This window comes from Lynx canadensis, chromosome B3 (genome assembly GCF_007474595.2).
Source record: "Lynx canadensis isolate LIC74 chromosome B3, mLynCan4.pri.v2, whole genome shotgun sequence".
Taxonomy (NCBI): Eukaryota; Metazoa; Chordata; class Mammalia; order Carnivora; family Felidae; genus Lynx; species Lynx canadensis.
In genome coordinates, this window is record NC_044308.2 from 73,724,117 (window position 1) to 73,738,431 (window position 14,315).

The 14,315-nt window shown below is 46.0% G+C and overlaps 2 protein-coding genes and 1 long non-coding RNA gene across 3 annotated transcripts in view; 1 reads left to right on the top strand and 2 right to left on the bottom strand.

Moving 5' to 3' along the window:
- RNF212B (ring finger protein 212B) overlaps positions 1–6,912 on the top strand; it is a 42,906-nt gene extending 35,994 nt beyond the window's left edge. The window contains exons 15-16 of the mRNA XM_030318720.1: positions 3,287–3,356; positions 6,824–6,912. Of these exons, the coding sequence (XP_030174580.1) occupies positions 3,287–3,356; positions 6,824–6,846 (93 nt within the window). The 3' untranslated portion in view covers positions 6,847–6,912. The remainder of the gene's footprint in view (positions 1–3,286; positions 3,357–6,823) is intronic.
- LOC115516257 lies at positions 4,389–14,122 on the bottom strand. The gene is made up of 2 exons (XR_003969505.2): positions 14,065–14,122; positions 4,389–6,842 (listed from the first exon to the last, which is right to left on the bottom strand). It is a non-coding gene; the product is annotated as an uncharacterized LOC115516257 (long non-coding RNA).
- Positions 5,984–9,709, bottom strand: PPP1R3E (protein phosphatase 1 regulatory subunit 3E). The gene is made up of 2 exons (XM_030318725.2): positions 9,278–9,709; positions 5,984–9,030 (listed from the first exon to the last, which is right to left on the bottom strand). The coding sequence occupies exons 1-2, from the start codon at positions 9,692–9,694 to the stop codon at positions 8,608–8,610; spliced, it is 840 nt and encodes a 279-aa protein (XP_030174585.1). The 5' UTR covers positions 9,695–9,709; the 3' UTR covers positions 5,984–8,607.
- Positions 14,123–14,315: the final 193 nt, after the last annotated feature.

A 14,315-nucleotide genomic window follows, 5' to 3' on the forward strand; every position in this document is an offset into this window, starting at 1 on the left:
GCTGCGTGGGGCAAGGAAGATGTCCCCCGGGGCCAGGGTGCTGTGAATGGTACCTCCCCCCGCCTTCGACCTTTCCGCGCCGGACCTTCGGAGCACTGCTAGTCCTGGTCGTCCCGAAATTCCCCTGGGAATTCACAGCAGTTTGTTGAATTGCCTTACAATTATTCCCTATTTGTTCCTCCTGAAGGAAGACTTTTTTCAGCACCCCCTTGTCAGACTTACGCACGAGCTGAGCCGCGCCCGCCCAGCCGAGGGCCCAACCGCCGTCAGCAGCGTCGTTGTAAATGTAGCGCCTAGAGCAACCGGGAACTTGTTCTACAGATGGATCAAATGTCTTGCCACCTGAAAGACGAGGATCCTAGCTGTCCGGCGCCTTCGGAACACTGCACAGGTGTTCCCAAAGACGAAGTGTCAGAAGGGGGCACTTGTTTGGGACCTACCAGATCCCCAGGTCCCCTTTCTGTCCCAGTGAAGAGGACCTGGAACTCCACCTCATATCTGGGGACCTTGGTTTTCTCTTGTCTAGAAAGGGATGGCAATGAAATGGACTTTTCACCAAAGTGGTAGTCCACACCCCGAAGTTCTGGGCCAAAAGTTTGTATATTTAGGATTCTCCGTCTCCGACTAAAACTTGGGAATGGTACTTTCTGAAGTGATTCTTTTGTTCTCACGCTGGTCTTTGAAACTGTCTTCTTGCCTATTTAGGTCACTTAATAGCTTATATAGCCACAGTAATTTATAAAAAAATTTCAGACTTTGCCCTGTATTCCGCAGATAGACCTCACCCCTCTCTATATACTCCCCCAAAACACCACTACTCATTATTACTCCAATTTAAGGTCTAGAGCTCTTTCAAGGTTGTCAGACATCAGAAATTTATTTCCTAGAAAAAGAAAGAAAGAAAGAAAGAAAGAAAGAAAGAAAGAAAGAAAGAAAGAAAGAATTTATTTCCTCTTCAGCATTGAGCCCTATTTTATGTTACTATCCCTGTATTTACCCCTGCCTGCCCCCAGCCCCATTACATTTAATAAAACTAAACTTCTAAGAGCCAGCCCTACGTCCTTCAAACTGGTATCCGGCAAAAACATCATAGGAGTAAAAAAAGCAAAGATATATATACTCAGCTTTAGAGTTAGAAACTTCTGATCCCTCAGGGTTTAAGCCAGGGCTGGTGGTATATACAAAGTTTGTCCTAAATCATGACTACTACAATGCCCCAATGGTTTGTAAGTGATGAAAGGAAAAGTGAAACATTGTAGGCAGCAGCAGTCCTCAGTTTTCAGTGGAGAGGTTGTTCTTTCATAATCTAAAAAAATAACAAGACTGGGTTGTCTGGTTGACATGCTTATCTGGCTGGAAAGTCAGGCAGGCAATGTCTGTGGGAACATAGTGCCAGTCCCTAGAGGATTCAATTAGGCATTCTGGGCATCACTGATCATGGGCTTGGAAATATGAAAGGTGGGCAAATGTGCCACCTTTCAATTCTCAGAAACACGCTCCTGAGACAGAAGTAGGGAGCAGAATTGAAGACAGGTTTAGGAGAAGGAAAATCCAAGGACAGAAGAAACTCCTCTGCCCTAGTTTTGGAGTACAGGCTGAAGCCTCCCTCTTTGATGTGGATTTCACCCTAAAGCTTTAGAAGATGGAGTGTCCTGTGGTGGGGACTGGAAGAGAGGAAGAGATCCAGGCTGACAATATCAGAGAAAGGAGGGCCTCACCTTTAGCAAGACACTAACCCTCCCAGCTCTTCCTGGGACTAGTGCGGAAGAGTGGGGACTCATGTTATCCTCAATGTAGAGATGTTAATCCCCCATCTTTGGTGAAAATTCTGTTTCTGTTTGCATGGTTCAGATACTAGCAGGACTGACAAGAGACACATTTACCCTATAGGTAAAGAAACTGAACTTTTAGGACCATCCCTTGCACAGACCTCTTCTAAAGCACTGGAGGTGCACTAGAGCCCCAGCAATGTGATAATGTGGTCATGGCTTTTTGTAAAATATTTTGAAAAAAATATTTAAACTGCAATTGGTTAAGATTGAGGTCCCTTTTCTTTCTGACTTCCCCTCCATTACACTTCTTCTTTTGTCAGGTGGCAGTGGAAATGCCATGGATATTTGGGGATTGGCTAGGGAAGTTAATTTGAGGATACATTTAGTTTGGGGTTAGTAGTTTATTAGTAAGTAGTTTAATATTAAGCATAGTGTTATAGGCTGAATGGTGTTGCCCCCCCCCCCCCCATTCATACAGTAAAGTCCTAATTCCTAGTACTTTAGAATGTAAGTGTATTTGGAAATAAGGTCTATAAAGAGGTAATTAAGTTAAAATGAAGTCTTCAGGGTGAGTCCTAACCCAATATGACTGGTGTCTTTACAATAGGAAATTTGGACACAGACATGAACATAGGAAAGACCATGAGAAGCTAGGGAGAAGATGTCTGTCTATAAGCCAAGGAGGGGAACCTCAGAATCAAGTCAACTCTGCCAATGCCTTGATCTCAGACTTCCATCCTCTACACTGTGGGAGAATTTCTGTTGTTTAAGCTACCCAGTCTGTTGTATTTTGTATGGCAACTCCAGCAGACTAATACATATAACTTCTAGGTATAATCCTAATGTCAACAATTCAGAGTATATGGCATTAATCATTACAAATTTGAAGTGCTCTGAAATTTTACACCACAAATATCAAAGAAATTTGAGTGTTTTCTTCAAGTTTGACAAAAATCCTAAAAATTTTTACATTACCACTTATAAAGTGCGAAGGTGAACATTTTCTAAATCACTAAGAATTTTTAAAAAGTGATCATGTAGAAGACTGAATTACCTTTCTATACTCCTTATAGAAAACATTATATATATAAGCATCATATGAAAAAATGTTAAAGAGTATGCAGCCAAAAACAAAATTGTAAAAAAATATGTTAAGTAGACACTTAAAAAATTGTGTTACTTTTCTTGATTTTATGTTGTATTTGTCAGCTCTTTAAAAATTATAATTTAGGGGCACCTGGGTGGCTCAGTCGGTTAAGCGTCCGACTTCAGCTCAGGTCATGATCTCACAGTTTGTGAGTCTGAGCCCTGCGTCAGGCTCTGGAGCCTGCTTCAGATTCCGTGTCTCCCTTTCTCTCTGCCCCTCCCCTAATCACACTCTGTCTCTCTCTGTCTCTCTCTCAAAAAATAAACAGTAAAAAATTTAAAAAAAAAATAAAAATTATAATTTATATTTTCTCATTCTAAAGCACTTTCATTGTTGGGCCTAATGCATTTATTTTTCTTTTCAAAAGGCTCTGAAAGTTGTATGTTTCAAGCACCCAAAAACTTTGATCTACCTCTGGGACTACCCAAATGGATATGGTGAGTTTCTGCCTCATTTAGGGAAACCATCCTCCACTGTTCTGTGCCTTGTCTCCTGAGAAATACAAAAGCTGAGTGCTAACCAATCAGAACTGCAAGTCTTGAGGAACTGGGATATCAAAAGCTGCAGTGAAGGAGTTTGTGAAAGGATTTCAGAAAGACCTACCACTAAACTAAGATGTGAGACGTCTGGAAAGACATTAGGGCCACAGAGGGACCTTAGGCAGTAAGCCATGGAGAAAACTCCTGCAACGCCCCCACTTACCTCTCCTTGGGTGTCTGCTCCTCATGCTGACTCTACCCTTTAGCCTATCTGGTTTCACAATATAAGTATGGGTGCTCTGCAGTGACATCACAACTTGGCCATTATGATGTAATGCAGAGGCCTCTGATTCTTCTCAGGCTAGGGCTTCCCTATTAGAAATGTCGTCTCGTTACTTTGTGGGTAATTGAATTTTCTCATCGTTCAGGTGATATGGAAATCAATTTTATGTTAGAACTTAATTTTTTCAAGGATACCTCACTTTAATCTATTGTTCCATTCTGGATTAGACAGAGGTCCTTGCTTTCCCTCTCCATCATATTTCTCATCTTTTGCCTTAGGGTTGCCCTTGATAGAGAAAAGGGCTTTCCTCTTCCCTCCAGTGCTTAAGGAGAAATGTAACTTAGATTGCCTCCTTAAGGAAGAATAGCCACCCCACCCCACCCAAGGGGAAACTTAGGGCTTCTACCCAAGCAGTACCCTTTAACTGCACCAGGAATTGGCACTGGGTGCCAGGGAACTAAAGCTGGACCCTCGTAACTTTCCCAACACTACCCAAAATGGTGGCAGGATTATACCGGGGTGTCTTATACCAGGGCTGTCCAACTCCTCCATATCTTCTGCCCATCCAACTTTTGCATAGCAATAGGACACCAGCAAGTAGAGAAATGAGATGACCAAGAAATGGGGGTTGGGAGAGAGGAATCTTGCCTCTGGGTTTCTTGCCACCCTCCACCCCAAACAAACAATTTCTCAATATTATATGATATACTTTCATATTTTGACTTTATTTCACATATGAGGTCTTTTATCCAGAAGGAAGGGTAGTTGCATGTGGAAGCTGAAGTGAGGCACAGAACTAGTGGGTTTGGGGCCCAGTGAACATGGCTACACTGTGAACGGTATGAGGATGCTCTGGGAGGGCCTGATGAGAACAGTGGTTTGGGGGAATTCACAAAGCAAACTTTAATTTCCTCTCCAGGTTAGTCAATGGGTGGATTATACCATGTTTTTAGCAACTTCACTGTTCCTCAGCAATATCACCCAAAGAAGTGCCAAGGCTGGGAAAACAAAGAAAACTACAAGTGCCTTTTGTTTCTTTTCATGCCTGGATGGGGAAGGGAATGGAAACTAGCAGGAGAAAATGAAACATTTCTGATATTATCCCTTGCCATGAAAAATCGCAGATCTGACTATGTAGAGGCCTGTTTTATAGCCCAGGAATGGCATGTGTGCAGAAGGGTTGAGGGTAAGACCCATCTTGAGCTGCACTAACAAATTCTCTGACCCTGCTGAAGTCACTTCTCATCTCTGGACCTGTGTCCTCATCTGTAGTGGAGCATGGACCCAGTGATCTCTAAAGACAAGTTTTTCCTGGTCTCTGATTCTATGACCTTTGGATTGCAAGGATCCAGAGAAGCTCCAGAGAAACACAGGTGTTAGAAGCAAGAAAATGTGGGAGTTAGATTGGAGAGTTCAGAAGTTATGGCTTATTGTGACAATAAATGATGCGCTACATTCATAAAGAGAAACAAAAGAACAAGAAAGGCTATCAGACAGCTAAGTGTAGGAAGATATCTAAGATCTGGACAGGAGAAACAGGCAAAGTGGTCCAGCTGTGTTGCTTCAAGGACCCAAGCCCCTGACCAGCGTAATGTTTTTTTCTTATATAACACTTCCTCATCTGTGGCTGACATGTTATACACCAAATTGCTCCTGTTCATATAGTCATCAGCCTTTAGGGGAAAGTCCCTATCCCAATGCCTAACACATACCTTCCTAGAGATTCCACCAAACTCCTAGTGTTTCCCATATCAGATTAGACTGTCAGTTTACTCCCAGGCCCTGGGGCAGCTCTATATGGGAACACTAGAAGATTCATGTGTTGGCTCCATAAAGCTGAGAATGGGGGGTGGGTGAGCCATGGTACTTCTTACTGAGAAAGCTCAGGGAAAAATGGATTATTCTTCATTCCATCTCCAACCAGTTTACATTTATCTACTCAGTAATACCAGGGCTTGCAGAGAGGGTCCAAGCACAGACCATTCAGCAATTGTCCTAGTCAGGGATACTTTCTAGTGGAAACTTTAGGGATTGGTCAGTTCAAAACTATTCGGGGGAGTGGAAAGGGGCATGACACACCAACACGTGTAGAGAGTTGGTTAGGGCCAGGAGAGAATCCCAATGTATGGAAAAGCTGGAGTTCAGGTGGGCTCCCAAGTTCTCTAGCAGGCAGGCAGGATGGTCCCTTGCTGATTCTGCAGAGCTGGGACACTGGTACAGGAGACAGCAGCAAGCTCCTGGATGGAACTTGGGACCCCTCAGTGCTTTGCCTTCTCTATGCCAGTTCAGGAGACTGGGAGGATAGGAAGGCAGAGCAGTTAGAAACTGTGGTCTTTTCCTAATAAGAGACTATATATGGCAAAGTTGTCAGTTTTGTTTTTAAAGGAAGAACTATAATCAAATGGTTATGCACAGAACCTCTGGAGATATCTTGAGTTCACAATCCCAGCTATGCCATTTACTAGCTATGTGATCTTGAACAAATTACTGAGCTTTTGTGAGCTGTTTCCTAAGCTCTAAAATAGGGATATTACTCAACTGATAGGGTTGTTTTGAGGGTTGTATTGCATGCAAGACACCAGATTTTAGCAGATAAGTAAATGTGAGCTATTATGATTGTTAATACAACATAATAATAATGCATACACATTAGGCAAGAGATTATTATACACTGAGCCTCAACCCAGTCTCCCTCTCCATCAACCTCCCTTGGGCTCTTCATTGATGACTAAAAAGCGTATTGCTTTGTGGCTTCTAGCAGTTTCTTTCTTCACTCTGCTGGTACTTTGACCTGAAGGTGTTCCACAAGATACATGAAATTCTTTGTTTTCTTCATTAGACAAGGATGATGTTTAAGCCAGCATTTCTTTGAGAAGTGACTTGGAGTTCCTCTCTTTCGGCCATCTTCCTTCAAAGGACTAAGGCTTTGGACAGGAGGGGCAGGGTAACTAGCCCCCATACTGTGTTCTAAATGCATGTATGGGCTTTTGTGCATGCACTCTCTTAGTAATGAGGAGGAGGGGGATTCAGAAATTTTTGAGAAATTAGTTAACAGATAGAAAAGGGTGCAGGGAGCTGGTTACCTGGGAGCAGTTGTTCATGTGCATCAGGAACTGCTTCTTTTCCCTCTTCTCCTTTCTAGAAGACTGTCAAGAAGGAGCCTGAGGGAGGAAGGTGGATCAACCATGGTCTTGGAGAAAAGGAAGTGGGTTCTCCACCCCTTCTGGAGGGAGAAGGAACAGCAGAGATCAACAAGAATGAAGAGGGAGACAAATGGAAAAGAGAAAACGAAGGTAAATACCCTATATGCTAAAAGAGTGAAAGTGATGAGAGAGAGAAACAAACAAACAAACAAAAAGGCAAAGAGCTTAGGAATAGGGTAACAGGAAAGGAAAAACTACCAGTAGAGGTTAACCAGGAGGGGAGACCTAAGGCATGACTGTGAATGGGTAGAAGAGTCCTGCTTTCCCATTTGACTTGCTCAGGGTATAGAACACACTGCCATCTTCTGGTGCCACTTAATTATTCAGTAGCTTTGTTTTTTTATTTGAAATGTTCTCCATTTCTTATATCCATAATTCTTTATCCTCAAGAGAGCCTCAACATTGTTTCCTTTCATCTCTGGGGCTCCCAAACATCATTTTCCCCAACAGAGATGCACCTACTCAAACCTGTCTCAGAGCACCTAGACTGGGAGTCTGTGGGGGCAAGAGCAAAAGGCAAGGGGCAGAGGATGAGCTGCAGTTTGAAAAAGGTGTTGGAATACCATAAGGCTGCAAGCTGGTTATGGGATGCTTATTGGCCTCTGGAGTATCTGTGTCAAAACTGGAGGACCCATCCTTGGCCTCAATCCAATGCTGGGATGCTTTGTGTTCTGACCTGTGGTACTCCAACTGTAGGTTGGAGAATGTGGCTTCTCATCCACACTCTGCCACTCAGTAGATCATAAAATGTCAGAGCAAGAATCGGCTGTATGAGATCACTTAATCAAAATCTAATTTCCCAAGTTGGAGACTGGGGCCCAGAGAGGTGAAGTAACATTGCCCAAAGTAATACAGCTAGTCAGTGACTCTTTCCTTCTGAGGCAGAATTAGAGTGATTCTTGTGACTCACTGTTCCTTGACAAATGCATTCCATAAAGTGCTTAGGGGTCATTAAAAGGCACCCCAGAAAGGTAAGGCTGGCATTTTTCTGGAAGCCCCTGAGTGTACCAACTCCTCAGGCACATTATTTGGCTACAAGGACAGGCCTGGAGTTGGTTTTGCCTTCATTTTAATCCCCAGGACTGCCTGGGGGCGGCGGGGGTCTGCCACCACTCCCCAGCCAGTCAGGGAAGAATGAAGCCTGGGATCTTCGGGAATAACAGGGGACTTATCCTGGGACTTAAGCAAGGCAATTATGGCTGAGTTAAAGCTTAGGATGGGCAGGGCTAGGGACCTGAGGTGGCAAAGGCGGGTAAGAGAGGGAATGAGCTGGCACTCCAAATGACTTCAGCAGGGTGGGCTCATATTTCAAACATAATACCTCCTCAATCCCAAAGAGATAACCTTAACCTTCAACTTCCTAGGCCTGACGAACCCACTTACTTTCTCCCAGTGCCAGCTCACGGAATAGGACATCATCATCAACCCCCATCTTGGCTTTTTTTTTCCTAATCCCCCCAGAGCCTTTTCTGGTTTTCTTTCCTATATGCGTTGGGTTACTATCACTCACATCCAACTAATGTTTTCCACCACCTCCCGACCTTTCTCGATTCCGCCCACTCCCACACCCCTTTGAATTCTCCCGTCCTCCTCGCCCTCCCCCACTTGACTCTCTTGGACAGCTCCCAGCCAATTTCGGTTTCTTTCGTTCTTCCCAGCCAAATCTTCGGGCTCCCCCGGCCCCTGGGTGCCTTTGCTTTTTGCGCCGTCGGCCGCAGGAGTCTCAGATAAAGTGGATCCAGCCCTGGGGCTCCGGGGCTCCGCCACTCCCGGGGTGCTCGGGCCCCCGTAGAGCATAGTCACGGCCGCCGTTGTTGTCCCAGAACTCGTGGCCGGTCACGCGGTAGCGCAAGGCGAAAAGCAGGGCGCCCCCAATGGGTGGCGCCGGAAGGCGGAAGGCGAAGCGATCCGCGCGCGGCGGGGGCGGGGCCGGACCGGCGTAGGAGGCGGGGGCCTCGCGTTGGCTCCGCCAGCCGTCGGCGCTCCAGCGCACACTCACGCGCTTCTCGTAGGCAAGGTCCAGCACACGCGCGCTCCCGGCCACGCCCAGCGGGCCCGCCTCGGCGCGTTCCAGGCAGATGCGCTGCGCCTGCAAGCGGGCGGCGAAGCCGGGCTCGCTGGCCGGCTCTAGGGCGGCGCGCGCCTCCTGAGGGGGTGGGGAGGAGAGGAGAGACAGGGGGCGGGGTCAGGGTGAGGCACTGGACCAATCCGAAGCGGACCCCGGCGTCCAGCAGTCGGAGTGGAGCCCAGCTGGGAGAGTGGCACCGACAGGGATGAGCGAGAACCAGCCTAGGGTTGGGGATGGAGATGGGTGTTCCTTGATAAATCGGCCGCCTGCTGCGGCCGGGTAGGGGAGGTGCCGGGGAAGGGGCGTGCCGATGCCGCCCGCCTACCTGGAGGCCGCGGGCGCGAGGCTGGCACGGCGCGAAGTGGCGGAGGGCGTCTCTCTGCAGCTGAACTTGCACGTGGCGGGGCACCCGGGGCAACTCTCCGGGGCGGAAGCGGCGCACCGCGGCCAGCTCCAGCCCAAGCGCGTCGGCGAAACGCACTCTCTTGCGGGTGTCGGGGCTGCGGCTGCGAGGCACCCGAACTCCGCCGCCTCCGGCTGGCGCAGAGAGGGCCCGGCGACCCCGACTCGGAGCTTGAGCTCGGGACCGGGCCCCGAGGCGCGTCCCGCCCTCGCCTGGCTCCACCTCCGGCTCCTCCTCGAGGCTGGGCCGCTGGCTGCGGTAGTAGGCACGCTCCGTCAGCGCGGCTATGAAGCTCAGGTTGCGCGGGATGTCGGTGCGGGGGGGCCGCTCTCGAGACATGGCACCCCCCGCCCTGGCGGAGCCCGCCCGCAGCGCCGCGGCGCTGCCCTGCCTTCTCTCGCCCGACCGCCCGGCGTCCTCGCTGGAGCTGCCCCTCGCGGTTGCGTACTCTCCTTGCTGTCACCTCCAGGATCCCCCACCTCCTGTAGCTCTGCCTCCCTTCCGTGACTACCTTTCCTCCCGCTCTGGCCGTCAGCTCCCAGGGTTTTAGACCATCATCTCTTGCCTCCTGCGAACTGTCTGCTCTGAGCGTGCGCTCAGCGGCGCTCACCCTCTGGTCCCGCGGCCCTCTCGGTCCCGGCCCCCGCCCACAGTCCTCTGACAGGTGGCTCCCCATCTGTCTTCGCTGCTTTACCAGGGGCGGGGATCTACCCTTTCGGTCCTGAGTGAGACCACTCAGGTTTTTTGTTTTTAAACGGCCTCAACCTCTCCGGCACAGGAAGAGTTAATGCTGGGAGACCAGAGTAACCTTTCCTTTTCTTGCAGAGGATGGTTCAAAATACCCAGTGTGTAACTGTCTCTTCAGGGCTCACCGTTTTCTTTTCTAAATCCTAGGCTCCAGGTTTGGGAGCGAGGGTGACAGTGGGTGCACAGAAGGGAGGGTCATGAAAACTAGGAAGTATCTCAAATAGTAGCTGAGATGTGACCCTCAAAAGGGTGGGGTGGTCAATTGGAAAAGAGTTCTGAACTGAGTTGTGGGAAAACGCTCTGGTCTCACCTCTGATGATATTTTGCTGTGTGACCTTGAGCAAGGCATAACTTCTCTGGACCTCAGTTTTCTCATCTGTGAAAAAGTAGATTAGAGTTCTGATCTCTAACCCCACTGCAAGGCCTTTGAGGGCAGAGGGTGTGTCTGATTCCTGGTCAGTTACAGCACATACTAGGCTCTCAAATTATTGAATGAATGGACACACAACTCTTTTGGAGCTACAACTGTGGGGTTCTAGTTCCAGTGGGAGCTTACAACAGGGGCACAGAGCTGGCTTTTTTTCTCCTTCGTTTTGTTCTACATTAGTGAAAAAAGATGTGAAGTATCTTGTATAGTTTTTTTTCCCTAAATTCCCTGATTTTTTTTTAGGTTTATTTAGTTATTTTGAGAGAGAGAGAGAGTGCAAGCAGGGGAGGGGCAGAGAGAAAATCCCAAATATTCATCGAATCCCCTAAATTCCCTACTGATTTTGTATAACACTTACAATGTACTAGGTACAGTTTTAAGAGTTTTACAAATATTAACCCATATAAACAGCCATCAAAATAGCAGGGAGTATTATTATGCCTACTTGACAGATGAGAAAATTGAGGGAGAGAGGAGATAGGACTCTTGTCCTGGGTCATGTACATAATAATTGAGGAGCTGGGATTAGAACACCAGCAGTCCAGGGGCGCCTGGGTGGCGCAGTCGGTTAGGCGTCAGACTTCAGCCAGGTCACGATCTCGCGGTCCGTGAGTTCGAGCCCCGCGTCGGGCTCTGTGCTGACAGCTCAGAGCCTGGAGCCTGTTTCCGATTCTGTGTCTCCCTCTCTCTCTGCCCCTCCCCCGTTCATGCTCTGTCTCTCTCTGTCTCAAGAATAAATAAAAAACGTTAAAAAAAATAAATAAAAGAACATCAGCAGTCCAGCTCTAGAGCCCACTCTCGTACCCACTTGGTTCTATAAGATTAAAACATTTAGTAGTAGTAGTTAACATCTTCAGAGTATTGTAATGAGGAATCTTAGAGTAGAAATGGAATTTCTTTTTTTTTTTTTAATGTTTATTTATTTTTGAGAGAGACATCAAGTGGGGAAGGGCAGAGAGAGAGAGAGAGAGAGAGAGAGAGAGAGACAGTATCTGAAGCAGGCTCCAGAAACCTTGAGATCCTGACCTGAGCCAAAGCCGGATGCTTAACTGAGTGAGCCACCCAGGTGCCCTAGAAATGGAATTTCTAAATTTAAAGCAGCAGGATAGTTTAACTGTAAAATCCCAAGTGACTGAGTTGGAAATAAACAGTGAGACACATACTATCTATACAATTCATTCCTGTTTGCATTTTAACTCCACTATTAACCTTAGCAAAGCCAGGAGGGCTATTGAATTTTATTTTCCTATTTTATACATACATATATATATATACACACACACACACACACACACACACACACACACATATATATGTATATATATGTGTATATATACATATATATGTATACACTTTTCCTATTTTAGACATTATACTAATTTGTGTTAGTCAATCATTTTAATTATATTTTTTTTATTTTTTATTTGTTTAAATAGAGATCTAGAGAGCAAATGGGGGAGAGGCAGAGGGAGAGGGAGACAGAATACCAAGCAGGCTCTGCTGCTGTGAGCGCAGAGCCTGATGTGGGCTCAAACTCATGAGATCATGACCTGAACCAAAATCCAGAGTTGGCCACTTAACTGACTGAGCCACCTATACTCCCCTACAGTCAAGCATTTTGTAAAACTTTCTTCCACATAACTATGTAAGGAGCAATAAATTAAATTAAATGTTGTAAAATAAAAACTGTCTTCCTTGCTCTTGTAAAATGTATCATTGAAGGAATAGATAGGTTCAAAGTGGGCCTATATGGCCTGAGGTTTTCTATTAAAACACTTTTGCTTTGTCTATAGTTTGAATTGCCATTCCCTGGCTACATAATATTGGTCTGGGAAGATTCTTGAGATACACAGCTTTGGACCAGGTATAATTTGTGTTGGTCCAGCTGCTATGTTCTGGCTGCTCAGACTGACACTGAACCTCTATTCCAAATCAATCTTTGTTTCTTTCTTTTTTCTTGTTTTCCTCTTTACAGTTCAGTCTTTGTTTCTTAAATAGCCACTATGGTTATCTTCAAGCATCAGTGTTGGCCTACTCAATAACTGGCCAGAGGCATTGAATGATTTGTTCAATAAACATTTACTGAGGGCTTATTAGGCCAGAAGGACATAAAAGTGAATAAAATTCTGTTCCTGCTCTCACAGAGCTTATAAATAAATGGGCAGGCATATAGAAATATATTTGGATCCTGAGACTTAAAAATGTTTTTATTTCAAGTAAGTGTCTTAGAAGAAATTAGTATTGCACAGGAAGGACTGGACTAGGTTATTCTCTAAAGAAGAAGGCAGCCTTGCTGGTGGCAGCTGGAATGATCAGCCTAAGAACAAAGAAGAAAGGATGGTTGAAAGGATACAGTCATAAAGGTGTGGAATCTGCTGTACATTCAGAATGGAAGGGATAACTGAGTTTAGACTTGTAAATGGTGTTAAAACAACATTGATTACCTGAAGCAGAAGAGATGACGTTACAGCAATATAGGTAAGGTTAAGACAAACTTGAAAGTGAGACAAAATTGAGGGGCACCTAGGTGGCTCAATGGATTAAGTGTCTGACTTCAGCTCAGGTCATAATCTCGTGGTTTGTGGGTTCGAGCCTTGTGTCCAACTCTATGCTGACAGCTGGATCCTGGAGCCTGCTTGGGATTCCGTATTTCCCTTTGTCTCTGCCCCTCTCCTGCTCGTGCTCTCTCTCTCTCTCTCTCTCTCTCTCACACACACACACACACAAATAAATAACATAAAGTCAGACAAAATTGAGTACAATTTCTAAGTATATGGCTTTGGGTAAATTAACCTCTCCAAGCCTCACTTTCTTCACCCACAGAATGGGGATAAAACAGCATAGGGATTGGCGTGAGGATAAAATATCATGCACAAAAAGAAAGCACCTAATTAGCTATTAGCTATTAGCTATATTAGCACCTAATAAGTCCTCAAAATGTATTAGTTGTTACGATCATTGTTACAGATATGACCTTTCTTCTCCAGTGACTGTAGGGGCAGGTAGGAATATCAAGACTTGAACTGGAGGTAGAAGCAAAGGAAACCAGCAGGAAAGGAGAACTGGGTTGCCTCTTTCTAGCCTCTGGCTAGAGATCCCTCTAAATGGAGCCTAAGGAAATGCCAGCTGCAAGAGCCAGCGGGGCCCAGGGGCCCAGTCAGAATGCTCAAGGGCCCTCCTGAGGATCACCTGTGGTCAGAATGCTTCATATCCTGTGAACTGTTTTGTATAAATATATTGCCATGTATAAATAATAGGTCTGTCTATCTATCTATCTATCTATCTATCTATCTATCTATCTATCTATCTGAAAGGGTAAACAGCAACCTTGACATTGGTAACCTCCAGGAAGGGAGGTGGATTTGTGCAAAGGGTAGAAGGAGGGAGATTGAGGACTCGTATTTTTTTCCCCTTATACCTTTATATTGTTTGAACTTGTCATAATAAGTTCACGTGTTGAGTAAAGAGAAGTAAAAAGAAAACCAATCTGATTACAAAAAAAGAAAAGAAAAGAAAAAAGGTGAAGAAAAGTTACCTGCAGAAACTACTTGCGATCCAAGTCTTGATGCCTGGTTAAAGCCCCAGCCTCTGAAGCGACTACTGGGTTAAAGTTCCTGGAGAAAAGAGGAAGTGAAGTGTCCGGTGTCTATGTCATGTCTGCCAGTACCACAGGGCGAGGCACCTGGCAGGCAGCTCCCACTGGAATGAACTGCTCCTCTAATTCAGGCATCCACTCTAAGGCTGGAAAAATTCAACAAGTGCGTGGAACATCAGAGACCTTCTGGA